Here is a 22806-nt window from a genome sequence, read left to right as displayed (position 1 = left end):
GAAAGGGACCACAATAGGTCATCTAGTCCAACCCCCTGCACTCAAGACAGAACTAAGTAATAATTAGAACGTTCCAGACAGGTGTTTGTCTAACCTGTTCTTAAATACCTCCAATGCCAGAGATTACACAGCCTCCCTAGGCAATTTGTTCCAGTGCTTAACTACCTTGACAGAAAGTTTTTCCTAATGTCCAAACCTAAACCTCCCTTGCTGCAGTTTAAGCCCACTGCTTCTTGTCCTATCCTCAGAGGTTAAGTACAATTTTTCATCCTCCTCCTTATGCACAACCACCATTTATATACTAGAAAACTGTTATCATGTCCCTCCTCAGTCTTCTCCACACTAAACAAACCCAGTTTTTTCAGTCTTACCTCATAGGTCTAGATCTTTAGATCTTATAGATCTTTAATCATTTTTGTTGTTCTCCGGACTTTCTCCAGTTTGTCCACATCTTTCCTGAAATGTGGTGCCAAGAACTGAACACAATACTCCAATTGAGGCCTTATTAGTGTGGAATAGAGTGGAAGAATTACTTCACGTGTCTTGCTTACAACATGCCTGCTGATACATTCCAGAATGATAGTCACTTTTTTTGCAACAGTGTTATACTGTTAACTTGTATTTTGCTTGTGATCCACTATATTCCCCAGATCCCTTTCTCCAGTACTCCTTCCTAGGCAGTCATTTCCCATTTTGTGTATGTGCATCTGATTGTTCCTTCTTAAGTGGAGTACTTTGCATTTGTTCTTACTGAATTTCATCCTGTTTATTTCAGACTATTTCTCCAGTTTGTCCAGATGATTTTGAATTTTAATCCTATCCTCCAAAGGACTTGCAACCCTGCCCAGCGTGGGTATTGTTCACAAATTTTATGAGTATACTCTCTATGCCAGTGGTCACCAATCCGTCGATTGCGGTCCACTGGTCGATCCTGGAGCCTCTGCCAGTCGATCACGATCTCTAGGCTGCTAAAAGTCTAGTGGCGCAGCTGGGCTCAGGTAGGCTGCCTGCTTGCCATGGCCCCACGCCGCTCCTGGAAGCAGCTGGCTGCTGGCACATCTCTGCGGCCCGGGCGTGTGTGTGGGGGGCAGGGGGGGCAGCGGGTCTCCATGTGCTGCCCTCGCCCCCAGCACTATCCCCGCAGCTCCCATTGGCTGGTTCCCTCCCAGGGGCCACAGAGACGTGTCAGGAGCCAGCTGCTTCTGGGAGCGGTGTGGGACCACAGCAGGTAGCCTGCCTGAACTTGGCTTTACCACCAGCTGAGGCCACTTGTGGTAAGCACCTGCAGCCTACAACCCCACCCCGCCCACCAACCCTCTGCCCTAGGTCAGAATCTCCTCCTGCACCAAACTCCCTCCCAGAGCCTGCACCCCAATCCCCTGTACCACCCCAAGCCACCTCCTGCACCAAACTACCTCCCAGAGCTCACACCCCTCACCCTCTCCTGCACCCCAACACTCTGCCCCTGCATGGAGCCCCCTCCTGCACCCAAACTCACTCCCAGAGCTTGCACCCCTCATTCTTGCACCCAGGCTCAGCCAATGCACACCCCATAGTTGTGAATGTTACACTGATTTGTGACAATCCCTGAAGGATTTTGGATCTATAAACCACAAAAGACACTAATAAAAAGTAAAATTCACGAAATGTCCAGTGGATTATATGAGATTACGTGCAGTGTGACCATATGACCCCTGCACCCAAACTCCCTCCCAGAGCTTGCACCCCTCACTTCTGCACTCCAACCCTCTGTCCCAGGCTCAGCCCCCTCCCACATTCCAAACCCCTCAGCCCCAACCCAGTGAAAGTGAGTGAGGGTGGGGGAGAGCAAGCGATGGAGGGGAGGGAGGGAGGAATGGAGTGAGCGGGGCCAGGCCTCGGGGAAGGGGCAGGGTAGTTGATCTTATATTCAAAAAGTGATCATGTGCATAAAAAGTTTGGAGACCACTTCTCTATGCCATTATCTAAATCATTGATGAAGATATTGAACAGAACCAGACCTAGGACTCATCCCTGCAGGACCCCACTTGATATGCCATTCCAGCTTGACTGTGAACCACTGATAACTACTCTTTGGGAATGGTTTTCCAACTAGTTATGCTCCCATCTTATAGTAGATCCATGTAAGCTGTATTGTGCTAGTTTGTTTGAGGAGGTCATGCAAGACAGTATCAAAAGCCTTACTAAAGTCAAGATATACCACATCTACCACTTCCCCTCTAACCACAAGGTTTGTTACCCTGTCAAAGAAAGGTATTAGATTGGTTTGACATGATTTGTTCTTGACAAATCCATGCTGACTGTTACTTATCACCATATTATCTTTTACATGTTTCCAAATTGATTGGTTGGTTGTTTGCTCCATTATCTTTCCAGGTTCTGAAGTTAAGATGACTGGTCTGTAATTCTCTGGGCTGTCCTTACTCTATTTATAGATTGGCACTATATTTTCCCTTTTCCAGTCTTCTGGAATCTCTCCCATCTTCCATGAGTTTTCAAACATAATCGCTAATCTCTCAGATATCTCCTCAGCCAGCTCTTTAGTATTCTAGGATATATTTCATCAGGCCCTGGTGACTTGAAGGCATCTAAGTTGTCTAAGTCATTTTTAACTTGTTCTGTACCCTATTTTAGCCTCAGATCCTACCTCATTTTCACAGGTGTTCACCATGTTAGATGTTGATCGCTACTAACCTTTTTAGTGAAAACTGCAACAAAATATGCATTTAGCACTTCTGCTATTTCCACATTTTCTGTTACTGTCTTTCCCTCTCATTAATCAGTTAGCAACCTCCGTCTGTGACCTGGTGGTTTGACTGTGACCAAACTGGTGTTTTAAAAATCGATGAGCTAGACTGTAGGCCGCAAGTCATATTGCATAGACTACAAGCAGGGCTTTGAAATAACCAAAACTGACTAACCAAGACACTTGCATAAAAGTCAGGGTGAAAAATAGATTTGTAGGACTGGAAGGGACCTTGAGAGGTCATCTAGTCCAGTCCCCTGCACTCATGGCAGGACTAAGTATTATGTAGACCATTCCTGTCAGGTGTTTGTCTAACCTGCTCTTAAAAATCTCCAATGGTGGAGATTCTACATCTCCCTAGGCAATTTATTCCAGTGCTTAATCACCTTGACAGTTAGGAAGTTTTTCCTAATGTCCAATCTAAACCTCCCTTGCTGCAATTTAAACCCATTGTTTCTTGTCCTATCCTTAGAGGTTAAGAACAATTTTCCTCCCTCCTGCTTGTAACAACCTTTTATGTACTAGAAAACTGTTATCATGTCCCCTCCCAGTCTTCTCTTCTCCAGACTGAACAAACGCAATTTTTTTCAATCTTCCCTCATAGGTCATGTTTTCTAGACCTTTTATAATTTTTGTTGCTCTTCTCTGGACTTTCTCCAATTTCTCCACATCTTTCTGAAAATGTGGTTCCCAGAACTGGACACAATACTCCAGTTGAGGCCTAATCAGCGCAGAGTAAAGCAAAATAATTACTTCTCGTGTCTTGCTATGCTCCAACAGTCATATAGTTGCAATTTAAAGCCTAAAACAGTTGTCTACTGTATTTTCTATATTGTCAATCAAATTTCTGGTTAAAAAACTTAGCTCACTACATTGCTCTTCTCTTTAACTTACTTTCCTTTCCTGGGCTCACTATGCTATTTTTCTCTTCCTATGTTGTCTTCAGTGTCCGTCCCCCCCCCCCCCCCTTTCTCCATTTGCCTCAATCTCTCTCACACAAGAATGTACTCTTGTTACTTATGCCACTGGTCTCTCCCACTAATGCATCCGTAAGGCTTAAACACTTTTAACTGGTAGTTAGAGGACTAAACTTACTAGCCAAAGTTTAATATGAAATGCTGGACTGAGGGTGGGAGGTATTCTCCAGTGTAACTACCAACAGCCCATGCCTCCTCTCCCCACCTCAAGCTGTTGGGATTGACGAGACTAATCAGTTCACTTTGCTGCAGCTTGGCAAAATTATAAGCAGCAGGAAGGAGGCTGGAGCTGTCTGTCTGCAGACTTCAGAGTATAGCACTACATTGTTGACACTAATCTCACTTTGCAACCATAAATGTTAGGCTTTATTGTTCATAGGAAGGCCTAGATTGCCTAGAAGTTGAAGGCACTTGCTGAGGAAAGCTTCCCACACTCGTCATGGGCAAGTAGATTTTTCAAAATCCATCTCTGAGCATTAGGTCTAGTCAGGGTTTTCAAGACCCCCAGTCAGGAACTCCTGCCTCTATCTGTATACCAGTTATATGTCATAGCTAATCCACAATGTCGAAGAGTCAGAAATTACATTTTTTTTTTTTTTGCTATCTGCTATGGATCATATTAGACTGTTTTGAAGACAGTTTTTTATAATGTACTTTCTAGAGCCATCTTTTAAGGTCTTTGTGAGACTTTTCAGCTGAACTTGCTAAGGAAAGTGTGTAAGCGAGACCGCCCACCAGGGAAATAACCCACTTCCTTCCCTGACGGACCAAGGGACACACCCCACCCATGTACTTATCTGCGACACCGATACTGACTTGGATTCCTTATTCATTCCATGGGTGGCGTACCCAAGCCCACTTATCCACTGACAGTTTAAAAACCCTTGCACCCCAATCTGGGTCTTTGCCGGTTATGCGATATGTATGTATCTTTTCATCCTTGCAAATGATATCTGTAACCCCCCATAACCCAAGCCTGACCCCAGATGTACAGTACCTTCCCTCTTAACTCGTGTATATTTCATTTCAAACATTCACTTTAATAAAAATTTTATTTCTGTTCCATAGAGTCCTTGAAGTCTCCACTAGTCCTATGTTTAGTTCCCATGAAAATGCTAGGTACACAGCACTGAAAACAAAAGTTATCCATCCAAAGGAGTAGACCGACAGGAGTGACAACAGTGCAAGCTTCTCAACTGTGCCCTGCTGTGTGTCTCAACTCAGACCTCTTAGAGTGAGAGGGTGGCCCTGTAATTTCCATCAGGTTCTTCTTGCCAACAAGGCTAATGAGGACTTACATGATGTAGTTTCAGTGCAGTTCCTAGCGGATGAGTGTCTAAATTCAGTTCACTAAGGCCACCAAACAGCTGTCAGATGGTAACAACCTTTTGCTCATCACTGAAATGGGCCAAATTGAAATCGGTGACCTAGAAGTGAAAGTCTTTACATCCTGTTAACCTGAGCCATCCTGTCCTTCAAGACTTGACAGTATTTGGATCCTCTCTTTCTCATTTATAAAATAAGAGGTAAAAAAAGGCTGGAAATATTCTCTTCAGTTCAAAACAGGAAAAGATTGATTTTATCTAGATAGCTAAACAATGCATCTCTTTTATTGAATATAGCTGTATTTTGTGTTTAACATGTGTCTTGAATAAATCAATTTTTCTTTGGTCATGTATATGGAAAAACTGTTACGGACATGGAGTACTCACTTTTTCTAAATAGATTTTTTTCAAAGTAACATAAAGGTGCTTTACCAAACTGGGATTATAAAAAATTAATTATAGGGAAAGATCCAACTCTGAAGAAATAAATAATGCAGATTTCCTCTTGGACGTGGTGGATAATCCTAGCTATAGTATAGGATGCTATCTTTGGAAACAGTACTGTTTGTTTTTTAATAAATTAGAAAAATGAATTTAGTCAAAAGTCAATCGTGTATCTCGGTATTGGTGTAGGGTTTGGGGGGAGTAAGGGAGGCACTAAAACCTTGTTTTTTAAAATATTTGTTTCCCACTGGATTTTTCTGTAAATTTATCCCTCTTTTGTTGTACAAGGTTAGTGGTAATATACAGTTTTTGTTTCTTATTCTTGCAAGACTTAAATGTTGTGAAATAGCTGGTACTGTTCAGTGACCTTCTGCATAAGTGTTTGTTCTTAGGGATGGATTTAGCTAGGGTTTTCCCTCCTCATCTGAAGCATTATCTTGGCCAAGAAGCGTGTCATTTGATTCAGAAAAACCTACAGAATCATAATTTCAATGATATCACCCTCTGTAGCATGGCCAGTGGAGATTTGCTGCCCTTTGTTTTCCCCTAGCTCCAGGTCTTGGTCAATGTTCCTTCTAATTTTTTCCATCTATGTATTGAATTAATTTTGTTATGTGCACCATTTCGAGGTAATGTGCGGGTGTGCGCCACCAGTAGAAACAAAAAACCTAGATATAATATATATTTTTAAAAAGTTACCATAGGGATAATTATTCCAGCCAGGACAGATTAGGCATTTTAGAACTCACTACTCACAGAATTAAATTTAAGCATAAGAGGGAAATAAAAATTATGAAATGCATAGACCAATCAAAACACTAAAATAACACACTTTGAAAGAATAATATTACAGAGAATATATGTGTATTGCATGAAGTATCAAGAAGTAACAACAACAATAATACGAGTATGTGTTGGGAGGTGAGTGTGAAAGACAGACACACACTCTGTGTGTGTGTGTGTGTGTGTTTGTGAGAGAGAGAGAGAGACATGTGCTGCCCCTTTAAGTAGATCAACACTCACCACTCTGAAGCCTGCTTGTTCAGACACAGCAGCAGCTACCAGCAAGCTCCATCCCACTCCTGAGCCGTGTCATATCATCTCCCTCCCTCTCCCCCCCCCGGCTCTGTGCTGATGGGGTACAGGGGCAGAGGAGGAGGACTCCCTGACATCAGTGCGCCTCCCCCAGCTCTGCACAGCAGGCAGAACGCTCCCGGGAGCAGCTAGCCAGGGGCTCCAAGGCAGAGGGCAAGGGCAGTGAGGATAGGGGCACCTGAAGTGCGCGGCACTGAATAGACTGCTGGGCGGCCATGCATCTTAGAGGGAATTTAGGTGTTAGTGGAAATTTTGATAATACAGTGCCATCAGTCGCAGTGGGTATTATTAAAAATCCTTTCTCCCATGAATACAATGGTACCAAACATGACAAATCTAAACAATTATGTAAATATATGTTCAAGAAAATTTTTACCACATCCTTTCAGGATATGAAACTACTGGAAGGTTGGCTGGAAAACCAAATTATCTTTTTCTGGAAAGCATTTGATTAGCCTCCGAAGACTTTTCTTGCTCAGAAGATGCTTGGAATAGCTGAGACAATCACTGATATGCAGTGTGGATGATGATCCGTGTGACAACGTGTCTAGCAGTGGTGCCCTAGACTAAGACGACACTGATGATGACTTTGATTTGAATAAATGTTTTCAGGCCTACATGTCAAGGCTAACTTCCCTAGAATGACCAAAAATCAATGTCTATTTTATGTAAGTAAACCATCCCAGTGTTAAAGTATATTTTTAAAAAGTTGATTTAAAAAAGAAAACATCTTCTCAAATATATAGCTACATAATTATTCTAGGCTTGTCGCATTTTATACCATTGCATTCATGGGAGAAAGGACTTTTGAATAATACCCAATTTGATCCATTTCCAACTAAATTGTATTATTAAAATTTTCACCAACCAGAGGATCTGGAGCTGGGAGATGGGGACAGCAAGTTCCCCCAGCACTCTGCAGAGGGTAACACCATTGAAATTATGATTCTGTGAATTTTTACAAATCAAATGATACCTTCCTGGCCTTTCTATCACTAAATTGCCAATGGAATAAGATTTACTACATTATGCTCCCACACTAAAAAGACAAAGTTTAGTTTCACAAACTAGATGATTTATGATTTCAGTGGAATTCCTGTAAATGAGTTGTAGAATCAGGCCCCTAAACTGTTGCTTTGTTCCTGAACAATGTGTAATATCTACAGATGGCATTAACATTTTAAAATTAAATTTAAAATTTCTAGTGTAATGCAGTGACCAAAGGGGCTAATGTTATCCTGGGATGGTATAAACAGGAGAATAGCAAATAAAAGTTAGAGATTATTCCCTCTTTGTATTTACGCTGCGGTGACTGCTGCTGGAATACTGTCTAGTTCTGGTGTCTACAATTCAAAAATAATGTTGATAAATTGGAAAAGGTTCGAAGAGCCACAAGAATGATTAAAGAATTGAAAAACATGCCAGATAGTGATAGACTGTTTAATTTAACAAGAGACGGTTAGGTGGTGACTTGATCACAATTCATGGGGCACAAAAAATTCATAATGGACTTTTCTGTGTAGCAGACAAACATATAATGGGATCCAATGGCTGGAAGTTGATGCTAGACACATTCAGACTAGAAATAAGGTGCAGATTTTTATCAGTTAAGGTAATTAACCATTGGAACAGGTTACTGAGATTTGTGGTGCATTTTCCATCAAATTTTAAAATCAAGATTGGATATTTATTCTAAAAGATGTGCTCTAGATAAAACCTTAATTCAGGGAAGTCTTATTGCCTGTGGTTATGCGGGAGATCAGACTTGATGATCACAGTGATCTTTTATGGCCTCACAATCTATGAAATCCTTACATAAGAAAATGCTCAGACAATTTCCATGAAGGTTTTGGAGGGCTGTCATTCAAGATATTTTCCTTGTTGACTGGAATTCAAATTACAAAGACAGATTTAAATTAGCGTACTGACTCTTGGACTAATTTTAACTCAGTGGGAGTTACACCCATTTATATCAGGCCTGAATTTGACGCGAGTGTCTCTTTGCCATATACTGATGTAATTCTCTGCAGACATTGTAATCAAGTAGTGTGTGTGCGTGTGTGTGTGAGAGAGAGAGAGAGAGAATAAATCCACTAAAGCAGTAGTCCAGTATTTTCTGTGTTTTCTCTGTCTTTAGTAGTAGAAGAGCTGAACATGTATGTAACGTAGTTTTTAGAAAAAAAATGGTTACAGGAAAGGTGAAAATAAGTGTGGCAGACTTCCTTGGGCATGAACAGAGACATCTGTTCATAAGAGCCAAGAACTAAAGCTAATCCACAGAAAAATGTTTTGAGACAGTTTTATTGTGGAAGTTGGTGGTTGGTCATGACCTGATTACATTCAGTATGGGCAGAGGACAGTCATAGTATCATAGAATATCAGGGTTGGAAGGGACCTCAGGAGGTCATCTAGTCCAACCCCCAGTCCCAACCAGTAATATATATTTAGTGTTTCAAAAGGGCTATTTTCCCAAAACTGAGGAAAATTAAGACAAAAAGTGTGAATCAAAATTGGCAGCTTCTTTTAGAAGTTTATCAAATGGCCAAAAAGTACAATGCCACAATTAATAAAGAGGACATCTTTGGCTAAAAGCCCATCCTGGGTCAGTGCTAAATTAAAGGCAGCAATTAGATATAAAAAACCAATATATAAGAAATGGGAAAAAAGGGGAAAGATGTAACAATCAGTATAAAGCAAAAGTCATGAAGTGCAGAAAAATTATAAGGAAAGCTAAAGATAACAGGGAAAAATCCATGGCTGGCAGGGATAACAACAATAAGAAGGGATGGGTACGTGTGTGTGTGTGTTTATAAAGTTTGTTAAGAACAAAAGAGATCCTAGCAATGGAAGAGTTCCATCACTAGACGGAGATGGTAAAATTGTTAGTTTTGATGCAGAAAAGGCAGAAATGTTCAATAAATATTTCTGTTCTGTATTTGGAAAGAAGTGGGATGATGTACTCGTATCACATGAGCATTAAGTACTTTACAGTCAGTTAGTAACTAAGGTGACTGTTAGACAACATCTACTAGGAATAAACATTTTTAAATCAACAGGCTCAGATAACTTGCAGTCAAGAGTCCTAAAAGAGCTGGATGAGGAGATCTCTGGCCCATTGATGTTAATTATTAACAAATCTTGGGGTACCAGGCAAATACCAGAGAGTGGAAGAGTGCAAATGTTGTGCCAATGTACAAGAAGGGCAAGCGGGTTGACCCAGATAAATGTATGCCAGTAGTTAGCCTGACATTATTCTGAGACAAAATAATAGAAAAGTTGATACAGGAGCCTGCTTTAAATTCAATTCAATTGATAGAGAATAGGAATATAATTAATGTCAGTTGACACGGATTTATGGAAAATAGGTCTTGTCAAACCTTATTTTATTCTTTGCTGAGATTACTGAGATTGGTTGATCATGGGAACTGCTTAAATGTAATAGACTTTTGTTAGCCATTTCATTTAGTATCACACAATGTTCTGATTAAAAAATTAGCACTGTACAAGATCATTAAATGGGTTAAAATCTAGCTAACTGATAGATCTCAAAAAAGCGGTCCTTAGGAAATCATCATCTAATGGGGTTGTTTCTAGTGGGTTTCCATAGCGATTAGTTCCAGGCCTGATGCTATTCAACATTTTCATCAATGATCTGGAAGCATAAATCAGAGTTGATAGCAGATGAGGCAAAGATTGGTGGAGTGGTACCATAATGATGACAGGGCATTTATACAGAGCAATCTGGATCACTTGGTAAACTGGGCCCATTCAAACAAAATGTCTTAATACAGCCAAATGCAAAGTTATACCTCTAGGAATATGGAAAGTAGGCCATGCCTACAGATGGAAGGATTGTATCTTGGATACCAGTGGGTCTGAAAAAGGTCTGCGGGTCCCAGTGGACAAAAAAATCAACATGAGCTCCCCATGTAATGTATGGGAGAAAGGGTTAAATGTGATTGGGCCCAGTTCTTGTGTTCACATTTTAAAAAGAATATTGAAAAAAAGGTGCAGAAAAGAGCCACAAATGTGATTTGAGGGCTGGAAAAAATGCCGTGCCGCAAGAGCTTAAAGATCTAAATCTGTTTAGCTTATCAAAAAGATCAAGAGGTGATTTGATTGCATAAATACCTTCACAGAGAGAAAATACCAGGTACTAACATGCTCTTTAGTCTAGCAGAAAAAGGCATAACAAGAAGCAATGGCTGGAAGCTGAAACCAGACAAATTCAAACTAGACGTTAAGAACAAATTTTTAACATTATGACACACTACCAAGGGAAATGGTGGATTCTCCATCTCTTGATGTCTTCAAGTCAAGACTGGATGCTTTTCTCGATGATATGCATTAGTCAAGCACATGTTATTGGGCTCAATGTAGGGGTAGTTGGGTGAAATTGTGTGTTCTGTGTAAGCCAGGAGGTCAGACTAGATGAGCTAATGGTCCTTTTTTTGCCTGAAATGCTATGAATTTATGAATTGCATCGGCATAAGGATCTGCCTGCCTGGATCCCATCGCAGGATTGAGACTCAATTAAACAAATGTCTTTCTTATTTCAGGAGCAGTGTATAGACATTACTCACTGTTCGAAAATAGATTGTACACATGATGGTTCCTGATAGGATCTCATTAGAGGTTATTTTAATTAATGGTGGTAACTGGCTGAGAAGTTCTATTGCTTATTATTCATTAAGTCTCTTTATTAATTGAAGTAATGAATGTAAATAATGAAGTAATGTTTTATTTCTTTTTTAGATTATAATCTATGGAGATTTGCCAAAAAATAAAGAAAATGTAGTATATTTATCAAATCATCAGTGTACAGGTTTGTATCTCATTTGTTTGCACTTTTTTTTTCTTAAACTAAAAGGTAGAAAAGCAGAATCTTAAAGCTGTTGGGCATGCTATTTAAAGAGAAATATTTCAGATTTTTCCAGTACAATCTTAAGTATAACAGCGATATTAAATATAGACAGTAAATATGTTTTAGCTAAATCTCTGTAGTATTTATGTAATCCATATTTTTAAGAACAACTTTAGCAACAAAGTAGGAGATTTTTTTTAACAGAAAGTCATAAACTGACTTTGAAAATGAATATTATAGCCACTTATTTCTTAAATTAATTTCTTAAAAGGAAGGTGTCACAGATTAACTCAGATTATTAGCAAATATGAGTCCAGACAAATATAATATCCACATCAGAACCTGTGCTCTGAATTTCTTTTGGTGTTCTGGACCTGAACCTGCAAAGTGTCTTTGCATATGATCCTACTTAGCACTGGGTGTAGCTAATGAGAGGCACTTGGCACCTTGCAAGGTTCAGCCCTATCCGAATTACCACAAAATGTAAGTCATAACATTTAAACTCTAAAATCAAGATGCACCCTAAACGGAGGAGATGAGGAGGCAGCTTAATTCAGCAAGGAAAAACTCCTGAAATTATTTCCTCTCAAGCACCTTTCAGGATCAGGCCCTGAGTATCTTAATTTCCATTGACTTCAGTGAAGGCACTCAGCACCTTAGAGGAGTAAGACTTTTAGTCCAATCTACTATGCATTATAAGGTAACTTGGTTTAGCTGTGCTTATCCAAGTTTCCTTATGTCTGGATTTCTCTACAGGGAAGACAGATACCACCTGTAACTCAAGGATCAAGGTTCAGTTACTTCCCTGCTAAACATTTGATTGGGTCTGTGCACCTCATCAAACAAAAGCTGTTGGAGTGAGAAATCCCACTGAAAACTACAGCTAAGAATTGGTACCTACAAACTTATGTGCTTTATGGCCCATTTGTTTTAGCTTTTCTCAGAGGATTTAGGTGTACAGTAGGCTGATATGTGAAGATGTTGGTATTTGATTTATGTGGTGCTGCTTGGTACAGGCGTGAATTGACAGTATTGCATTTTGTTTTTGTGACTTTAAAGGATTGGCTGGGTGCTCAGACCTTTTTAGTTATTCTAAATTGAACGAAAGGAAATATATTTATGAAACTGTCCACACCATAGTGTCTGGGCAATGATCAACAGTAATGTTTCTATACCTAACTTGTTGATTATTGTCAACTCTGGATGAGTCTCACCCATCATTTAAATTATATAGCACCCCCATTAGGCAAAAGCCCAGGAGAAAACAGTCTTGCACTGTGCCCTGAAGGTCAATGGAATCTGGCTTTGCCAACCTAGTGAGAGCAGCAAGTCCCAGAGCTAAGGGCCCTCCACTGGAATGATGCCACTGTGTTTCTTTTGATTGATTTGACAATCTGTTCTTGCTTTAGATAAGTGTTTTGTGATAATCATCATTGATCTTTGCAGCTGATCTAAAGAGCAGCATTGAAGGACTCCAAAGGAGAAATCCATGGTGTCCTCAGAGGTAGGGGGTCATAAAGAAGAAAAAATTAAATGGCAAGGAAGTGAGGGAATCTCTCAAGCTTGAGTACGCACATACGAAGTAGGGAAACTTTCTGGCTTGGAGGAGAGGAAAGTATATTTTTCATACATGGTAGAGAAAACTAGTAACGTAAACCAAAATTTCCTGATAAATTGAGTGCACCTGATGGCTCTTTACACTAGCAAATTGCAGAGTCACATGCCTAAATGCCACAAATTGAACTTTCAGTTGATCAATGAAACTGGAAAACAGGCAAGACTCCTTTAAAATATATTGACTATAATGCTTAACATATTAAAATAAGATGATCGTCTTCAAATGTCTGCTTTCCATATTGTGGGACATGTAATATGGAAATGGATTCTGATGCCAGGTATTTCAGAAAGATGTAGTTTGTATATGCACATGTGCATATACACAAAATGTGTGTCATTTAAGGTTATTGCAAGCAACATGCCTAATGCAAATCTTCAACAATAAAAAGACAAAAAGTTAAGTAACAGTACATACCATCTGTTCCTCCACCCAGAGAGAGAGATACCTCACCACTAGCACAACCACTGCATACCACAGGTAATGTATCTCAACTGTAACTCTGCCCCATAGGGAATGCCCCTCTTTCAGTGACCACTTTCTGAAACATCCACTACAGTTATCTTCATAAAGACCAGGTACCTCTCACTATTACTTCTACACAGTTTTGGGAATCCACGTGAACTCAAGCTTTATAGAATACGCATGTACTTAAATCAGTGTGGCTACTTGCGTGCATAAAGTTATGCTTGTGGAAGATCAGCCCTTTAATCTTCGCAGGTAATTGATGACAGAATTTCAAGTGTCACCAAGTTTTTGGATCTGGAACTAAATTGGTTTGTTTTTTTTTCTTGTTAAAGATGTAGTGAAGTGCTGTCCGTGCATGGGAAATAACTGCCTGGGAAGGAGTACTGCAGAAAAGAATCTGGGGGTTATAGTGGATCAAAGACTAAATAGGAGTCAACACTGTAATACCACTGTAAAAAAAAAAAGGGGGGGGGGGTTCTGGGGGGACATCATTCTGGGATGTATTAGCAGAAGCATTGAAAGCAGGACACGAGAAGTAATTCTTTCACTCTGCTAAGCACTAATAAGGCCTCAACTGGAGTACTGTGTCCAGCTGTAGACACCACACTTCAGGAAAGATACAGACAAATTGGAGAAAGTCCAGAGAAGAGGAACAAAAAAGATTGAAGGTCTAGAAAACATGACCTATGAGGAAAGATTGAAAAAAAATGGGTTTAATCTGGAGAAGAAAAGACTGATGGGGGAGAACATGATAACAATCTTCAAGTACATAAAAGATTATAAAGAGGAGGAGGATAAATCGTTCTTATCCACTGAGGATAGGACGAAAAGTAGTGGGCTTAAATTCCAGCAAGGGAGATTTAGGTTAAATATTAGGAAAAAAAATACTTAGGGGGGTTGTGGAATCTTTGTCATGGGAGATTTTTAAGAACAGGTTAGACAGACACCTGTCAGAGACAGTCTAAACCAGAGGTGGGCAAACTACGGCCTGCAGGCCCCTCCTGCTCGGCCCCTGAGCTCCTGGCCTGGGAGGCTAGCCCCTGGCCCTTCCCCTGCTGTTCTCTCTCCCCCGCAACCTCAGCTCGCTCCACCGCTGGCACAATGCTCTGGGCAGCAAGGCTGCGAGCTCCTGGGGCAGAGCAGCTGCAGAGCCGGGGCCTGATCTGGTGCTCTGTGCTGCGCGGTGGTGTGGCTGGCTCCAGCCTGGTGGCGCGGCTGTAGTGCCACCAGCCACCGGTGCTCCAGGCAGCGCGGTAAGGGGGCAGGAAGTGGGGGGGGTTGGATAGAGGGCAGGGGAGTTAGGGGTGGGGTTGTGGGGGGGGGTGTGGATAGGGATCGGGCAGTCAGAGGGCAGGGATCAGGGATTAAATGGGGCAGGGGTCGCCAGGGGCAGTCAGGAAGGAGAGGGGGATTGGATGGGGTGGGGGCAGTTAGGGGCAGGGGTCCTGGGGCAGTCAGGGGACAGGGAGAAAGGGTGGTTGGATGGGGCAGCGGTCCCGGAGAGGGCAGTCAGGAATGAGAGGAGAGGTTGGATGGGATGGCAGGGGGCAGTCAGGGGTGGGGTTCCGGGGGCTGTCAGGGGACAGGGAACAGTGGGGTTGGATGGAGCAGGAATCCGGGGGCGGGGGGGCATCACAGGACGAGAAACAGGAAGGGTTGGATAGGGGGCAGGGCTGGGCCATGCCTGGCTGTTTGGGGAGGCACAGCCTCCACTAACTAGCCCTCCATACAATTTTGGAAACCTGATGTGGCCCTCAGGCCAAAACGTTTGCCCGGCCCTGTCTAGACAATACTTAGTCCTGCCTCAGTGCATGGGAATGGACTAGATGATCTGTCAAGATTCTTTCCAGTCCTACATTTCTGTGATTCTATGAAACAAAAACAAAAACAAAAAAACCCAACAGCCACCTCTTGGAATGGAATATTTAAAGTTATGAATGAACAGGAGTAATTAACGTGTTGGGAAAAGTTGACAAGGAAGTAACAAATAAACATGTTTCTGGGAAGATTTCTTAGTATTGTCATTGAAAAATATCAGTCATCCCGAGTGTTTACTACATGCTTTTTTCCTCTCGTGAGATTTCTGTTATGAACATCAGAAGCATAATTACTGTTTCAGAAGCACTTTAGTTCTATCCTGTGTACAAAATGTTTTTTGTTTCCTCAGGAATATTTGAGGCCCAGTTTGACTAAAGAGTTCTGGGTTTTTGTCTTTGCAGTTGACTGGATTGTTGCAGACATGTTGGCAATCAGACAGAATGCTCTTGGGCATGTCCGATACGTTTTGAAAGATGGGTTAAAATGGCTTCCCTTGTATGGGTGGTATTTTTCTCAGGTAACTCCCATTTGTTTGTTTTTTTTCCTACTGTTTGCACATGTAGCATACAATTTATTATGTTCTTTACTGTCTATTTCTAACTGTCTACTTGTTCAAAAGGAACATCAGTGAGTCAGAATGTTCTTGTTGTGCCTTTATTTTAACAAGAAAATTGATTGGTCTCATTCAGAGGGGTGTACATTTGAACATCTAGATAACATTGATGTAAAAGACAGCTGTTTATCAGAGGATTGACTCAGCTTTTTAACTAATATTTCTTAACTAATCTTTCTAATTAACAAAATACTGTGTTTTAGAGTAATATCAGAATTAAAATCATGGGGCAAAATTTAGAGGTGGTGTCTAACTTGGGGTCCTTTATGCTTGTTCTCCCTTTCAGATATTTACATGTGTGTGCTTGTCAATGTGTAAGAGCCAGATTCTCCTTTCATCCTTCTGTAAATTGGGGTAATGTCATTGAAGACAGTGGAGTAATACTGATGTAAAACCAGTAAGAGAGGAGAACTGGGAGAATACTCTCTCAATCATTTTGTCAAGGGAGGTTGAAGTTTGCCTTCATGCTATTGCTACTACAGAATGGTCAGGGTTGCCTTAACCTGCAGGTGTCATGAGATCTGCACAGATCTCGTTACACAAATAACGGACTAGTGCTTCTGCACAATTGTCTAGGCCAATCTTTCCCGCATGACAACATGGCTCCTTTAGTACAGCAGAACCTCAGAGTTACAAACACCTTGGGAACGGAGGTTGTTTGTAACTCTGAAATGTGCACAACACTGAACAAAACGTTATGGTTGTTCCTTCAAAAGTTTACAACTGAACATTGACTCAATACAGCATTGAAATTTTACTATGAAGAAGAAAAATGCTGCTTTTAACCATCTTAATTTAAATGAAACAAGCACAGAAACAGTTTCCTTACCCATCTCCATAGCTTTGGAGGAGTAGTTGTAGAGATGGTTTACTCAAATTCAGTGCTGCACGAAGCAAGCATCAAACACCCTGTGGATATGGAGGAGAGCATGCCACAGAAGATATCTGCTTCCTTACTCCTCTCAACTCAATACACATAGAGCCCAAACCCTATGGTGCTCCAGGGAAGGGGCTTCTAGTGAGAAGAACAGGGGAGAATGTGCTATGGAGACAATGACCCTTCCTTCTCTGTTCCCTTCCCTACCCACTTGAACCCCCAAACCAAAGTGACAGTTTCTGATGCTCTTTTATTTCTCCTCTGCCATGGATTAGCAGAGTGCAAGAAGAGAATATGATCTGTGGAAAGAGCACTACTATTGCCCTTGCATCTAGTCACTATGTCTCTGGTGGTCTAATTCTGCTTTTATTATAATGCTAACAATTTAGGTTCTCTATTACATCCACTATCACTTGGTGTCCAAAGTTGTTTTTGTAATTTTCCAGAATCTTGCAATGGCTCTCTGGAATATTCTGTGTTCAACTTCCTGACTACTATACTGATCGTTAATAAACTGTTCCTCTGGAAGTTAGTGTGAATGTAAGCTACGCTTTTATACAGAACATAGTTATTAAATTAAACCTGTGTAGTTTTGTGTGTCCCACAACACTTTTCACACTATTAAAGACATTAAACACAGACGGATATATTACTAATCCAGGAACACAAATGGAAGACTGTTTACAGACACTAGTGTGTATTTAAGAAAATGTATTTAAATTACTGAAAAAGGATACATCAGGACTGAAGTGCAAGCTAATAGATATTTTTATTGTCTTTATCACACCAAACACTGCAAAAACATAAAACACTTCCTCTTCTTCCTGTTGATGCTCTGTCAGTGATGTCACTCACACTCCACTAAAACTTTCCAGTGATATGTACTTACAGAATACTCACGGAATTTATATTCCCTACGTCAGGTAAACATCCCAAAATACACACATTTTGGCTACCTAGTTGTGCAGAATTCAGGCGCTAAGGAAACATATTTGTAAACATAGTTCATTGTTGATCTAGAAACATGTTTTAAAGTACAGAGGGAAAAAACTGAAAATATAGACAGTGTTCTTATGGACTTCCAGACATCTGTTTTGAGCCTACACATATATTTTGATATTATTCAAAAGCAAATACAGTAGACATTCAGTATAAATTAGGGAACTGGATCTATAGATGATTGCATAGCTAACATATTCCTTTTTTTTTGAATATGTATTTCTAATGGTAACAAAGAAAGAAGTTCCTTACATTCATCTGCTATGGCACAGGATTGTTCTATTAGCTAAAAATATAATAGCTGTGTATCTAAAGTTGGCTTTAATATTTTTGTGTGCATCTGCAGAACAGTTTCTGACCAGTCCTTCTCCACTAAAATGCAACCATGCTGGATAAGAGGTCAGCAGAGAATTTTGGGGAAAATTAAGCAAAAAATACTATATATTCTTTTTCTATGCTTCCTTCTAGTCTCCTACTAGCCATCACTGCTTGTCTGGGTAAGTAGCCATGCCTCAACTGGCTATTAGCCTGTGGTAGTTTTGTGATTCCCTTCTGAAGTGGAGTGACAGAACAAGTAGTGAGCAGTTAATGCACCATTGAATTTATGCTCCATTTTGATGCTATTTTTTGGAAAGCAATATGCTAACTGTGGCTCTCACTCTTCAAACAGAATATCATTGCTAATACTAGGTGGACTTTTGCAACCCACAAAGCTCATTTGGGCAAGTCCATCCTCAGTTTAGCCAGTGTCTAAAAAGATGGACAAATTATATAAATATTTACCCCAAGAGGATTTTTCAAACTCTTTGGTAGTAGAAGCTGCTGTTCAGAGACCTAAGGGTGGATTAGTACAATCTATTTACTCAGATAAAAATAAAGAAAATGAATTTATTGGGAAAAAAAGTCTTCTCATCTTTCACATTAAGTGAAATTCCATGAATTACCAAGACACAGTGCGCTAACAATACCATCTTTGGCAGAAAATGTCAGTGTTTATTGACTTGCTCCTGAATGAACAGAGGAAACTTGCACGTGCTATCACAACAGAAGGTCTCCAAGTAGCATGACATGCTTTGATAGCATCTGTTGACTTCAGATGCAGAAGCTAGAGCTGTAGCTACTACAATTTCTATGAGAAGGTATGCTTGGCTTAAATTTTTGGGACTGCCTCTAGAGAGCTAAAGTGGAGGATCTTGCTTTTAAAGGAGGAGGACCATTGGGTACCACTGCTGATGAGTTTCTGTAAAAGATGGAAAATAGATACACTGCCAGTTACTTGGGCATCTATCAACAGCACAGGAAAAGGCCACAAGTACTAGGTTTTAAGTTCCAAAGACAACACTACCCTTGATTGTCTTCTCACCTTACTCAAAGGAGATAGTAATATCACCAGCAATAGCCTCCTTGGCAGTTTTTCTCAACCAAAGAGCTTCAAACTGAGATCAAGAGGCAATCAGGCATCTTGAGTAGCTGTGTTATTGGGCAGTATGTCAACTTAGTGACCTAAAGCCCGAGAGCTCTGATCCAGTCTTAATCCAGGTTCACTCCCCTCCATTTGGAGACTGGCTATAACATTTTTTTCTGCTGTTGGACTTTTATAACCATGGATAAGGTTTTTTTTCACGGAGCTCACAAAAGTCACAGAATCCATGACTTCCAGCAACCTCGGTGAATTCAGCCGTGGCAGCCAGGCATGGCAGGGTCTCCCCACACCCCCCGTCACAGTTGGCGGGGGGGACTCCTGCAGCTTCCGTGTGGCAGAGAGCCCCCCGACAGTTTCCGGCTGCCATGGGAGGCAGGAGCTCCTGGCCATTGCAGGCGGTGGGGGGACCACGCCATAAAATCAACCACAGCTGGGAGCAGGCTCCTGCAGTGACCAGCCTCTGCAGTCAGTGTGGGGGCCCTGCAGCTGAGCTCCCCATTTTGTCATGGATATTTTTAGTAAAAGTCACGGACAGGTCACAGGCTTCCATTAATTTTTCTTTATTGCTCATGACCTGCCTGTGACTTTTACTAAAAATATCCATGACAAAATCTTAGCCTTACATATGGACAAGTGGATTTTAGAGGTTGTCCACAGAAGATATTCAATACAATTAAAAAAAAAATCCGTCCTTCCAATCACAGTCTCCTTCCCTCTCACAAGAACCTGCTGAGATCAGAGATTCTAGCTCTAGGAATAAGGAGGAGGTAATATGTACTGCACCTAATAGAATCTGCATCACTCAATCCTTGAGATTGTACTTCTAAAAAAAAGTTTATAATCTAATTTAAATTAAACCTGCACGCTTATATAACAGTAAAAGTGAATAAAATAATAGTGCTTTACACTGATATAATACTATTCACTTGAGAACCACAAAAGGCTTTGTAAACATGAGTCGTATCAGTATCACGATCCTGCTATGAAGTAGATGGCCCTCATGCTCCACGACTTCCACTGGTTGCCTAGAGGGATCAGGAAGGAATTTTTTCTGCAGTACACAATTGGCTAGCTGTAGTGTAAGTTTATTTATTTAGCCTTCCTCTGAAGCAGAGACTGGCCACAGCAGGAGACAGGATAACAGATGGTTTGGACTAGTGCTCTGAGGTGGTACAGCGAATTCTTTTTCTATATGTTGGACTGGTGTATCTTGCTCACATGCTCAAGGTTATAACAGGTTGCCAGATTTCGGGTTGGGAAGCAACTTCCCCATGTCAGATTGGCTGGGACCCTGGGATTTTGATGGGGGGGGGGGGTTAGGTTGGGTTTTGCCTTCCTTTGAAGCAGTGGGCATGGTTCATATGCTGGGATCATCTGGGCATCCCTCACCTAATCAGGTCCTTGCTATTGCAGAAGTCTTGGGTATTCATGGCACTTTGGTCTCTCTCAATCTCTCCCCATGACACAAAAAAAAGGTGGAAGCCTTTGCCTTACATTAAACCTCAAGAAGCTCAATACTTTCATCAAGACATCTCATTTCTGTATGCTACCCTAGCCTCTATCATACCCTCCCTTTGAAAGATTGGCTTGCAGCTTGTGATTTAAAGGATAGGCATTTACATATTTCCTCTTGTTCTTATTGCAAATACCTTAGTTTCATAGTGGGAGAGGACTACTTCCAGTACAGGATCCTTCCATTTGGATTTTATGCTGCCCCCATAGTATTCTCAAAATATCTATCACCTAAGAAGAAAGGGAATTCTCTTGTACCCTTATTTGGAGGATTGACTAATAAAAGTGTCATTAAAGGAACATCTTTGTAATGCTCTCCTCTGCACATGTACTCTCTTAAGAAGTATGGTTTCATGATAAACCCTAAAAAGTCCCTCTAACAAATCAGTTGTGAAATCTTATCTCTGTTAGACTCTGAGATAAGCAGAGTGCTGCTTCCTCAAGAGAGGTCCCTGAATGTAAAATCAGCAGTAGAAACTTGGCACTCTCAAAGGGTAATGTTCTATCTCAAGTTGATGAGACTTTTTAACTTCAACAATATATGCATGTCTCAAAATAAAAACTTTACAGCACTGGCTGTCAGCCAACTACAGACAAAGTACAGACAGATGAATCAAAAGCTTTCCATTCCAAAGAAAGTGCTAATATCTCTAGATTAGCACGGTCAACCTTACGATGTCCTCAAAGGGGTACCATTCAGTCCTCTTCCATCCATAACAGATACTGAATAATCCAACATAGAATGGTATGCTCACTGCTGCAGGTTCGCAGTCCAGGAACATTGGAATTCCCCCCAAAGACAACATTACATTAAATTACATTAAAACCTTATAGAGCTTACAGAGCAATTTGTTGGGCATTTAAAAACATTCGAACCTCATGTCCAGCACAAAGTTGTTCAGGTGCTTATGGACAGCATCTGTAATATTATATATAAACAAGCAGGAAAGTGCCCATTCATAATTTTGCAGTGAGGCAACAGGAATGGTGCCCTATCCACAACATGTGGCTATGCATCTGACAGGGAAAAACAGCAATCTGGAAGACCAGCTAAGCAGAATCATGATAGCCACCGGTGAGCGGTCACTGAAAACTTCAGTGATACAAGAAATCTTCACATGCTAGGGACACCCATAGACAGACTTCTTTACAATGAAAGAAAATGCAAAATGTCAGAAGTTTTGTTCGAGAGCAAAGACAGACACATTCAATTTCAAATGTGTTCCTCAGATCATAGAGCCAAAGTCTCCTATATGCCTTTCCTCCTATTATGTCTAATAACAGAGTGCTGGGGGGGACATAAAGAAGATAATTTTAATAGCGCCTATTTGGCCCAAGCAGCAATTGTTCACAGATTTACTACACAGCTCAGAAGGGATGTACAGAACGCTGCCTGTCATTCCAGATTTGCTTACTCAACAGGATGGTTGAGTCTGCCATTCAGACACAAACTCTGTTCACCTTATTTAGGTTTCTAACAGAACTGAATTTATTGCCTATCTTGTTCCACTTCTGTTCAGGCTATATTAGTGAGCTCTGGAAAACATTACATTTTAAAATGGAAAAGGTTCACAATGTGGGCAGAGGATGACGATAATGATCACGGCCTCAACCTAATGTATACCTGAGTACTTCCTCCAGCTCAAAATAGCATCACTCTCTTCAATTTAAGGTTCATTTATTAGCCTTATCCGCCTTCCATTCTCTCAATGATAATAAATTGGTGTTTGCTCATGAGACATTTACCATCCTATTGAAAATCCAGCATCCTCTTGGGATCTTAATATAGTTTTCATATATTTAGGCCTGGTCTACACTGGGGGTCTGGGGGGTGGGGTGTCGTTATAAGAGATGCAAGAATAACATAGCTGAAGTCGACATATCTTATTTCAACTTACCTCCCGTCCTCACGGCACGTGATCGACGGCCGCGGCTTCCCCTTCGACTCCACTTCTGCCTCTCGCCCTGGTGGAGTTCCGGAGTCAACATGGAGTGCGTTCGGGGATCGATTTATTGCATCTAGATGACAC

At 40.9% G+C, this 22806-nt stretch overlaps 1 protein-coding gene across 4 annotated transcripts in view; it reads left to right on the top strand.

The window, feature by feature from the left end:
* Window positions 1-22806, top strand: part of AGPAT5 (1-acylglycerol-3-phosphate O-acyltransferase 5) — a 108060-nt gene that overhangs the window by 20964 nt on the left and 64290 nt on the right. For 3 of the 4 annotated variants that reach the window (XM_039532486.1, XM_039532485.1, XM_039532488.1), the window contains exons 2-3: window positions 11343-11412; window positions 15754-15869. The exons of the other annotated variant lie outside the window; for it this stretch is intronic. In XM_039532486.1, the coding sequence (XP_039388420.1) occupies window positions 11343-11412; window positions 15754-15869 (186 nt within the window). The remainder of the gene's footprint in view (window positions 1-11342; window positions 11413-15753; window positions 15870-22806) is intronic. 4 annotated transcript variants of the gene reach the window in all.

The sequence above is a fragment of the Mauremys reevesii genome, linkage group 3, assembly GCF_016161935.1.
Source record: "Mauremys reevesii isolate NIE-2019 linkage group 3, ASM1616193v1, whole genome shotgun sequence".
NCBI classification, from domain to species: Eukaryota; Metazoa; Chordata; order Testudines; family Geoemydidae; genus Mauremys; species Mauremys reevesii.
Note: the sequence above shows the minus strand (reverse complement) of the source record. Positions and strands in the feature narration are given on the sequence as shown.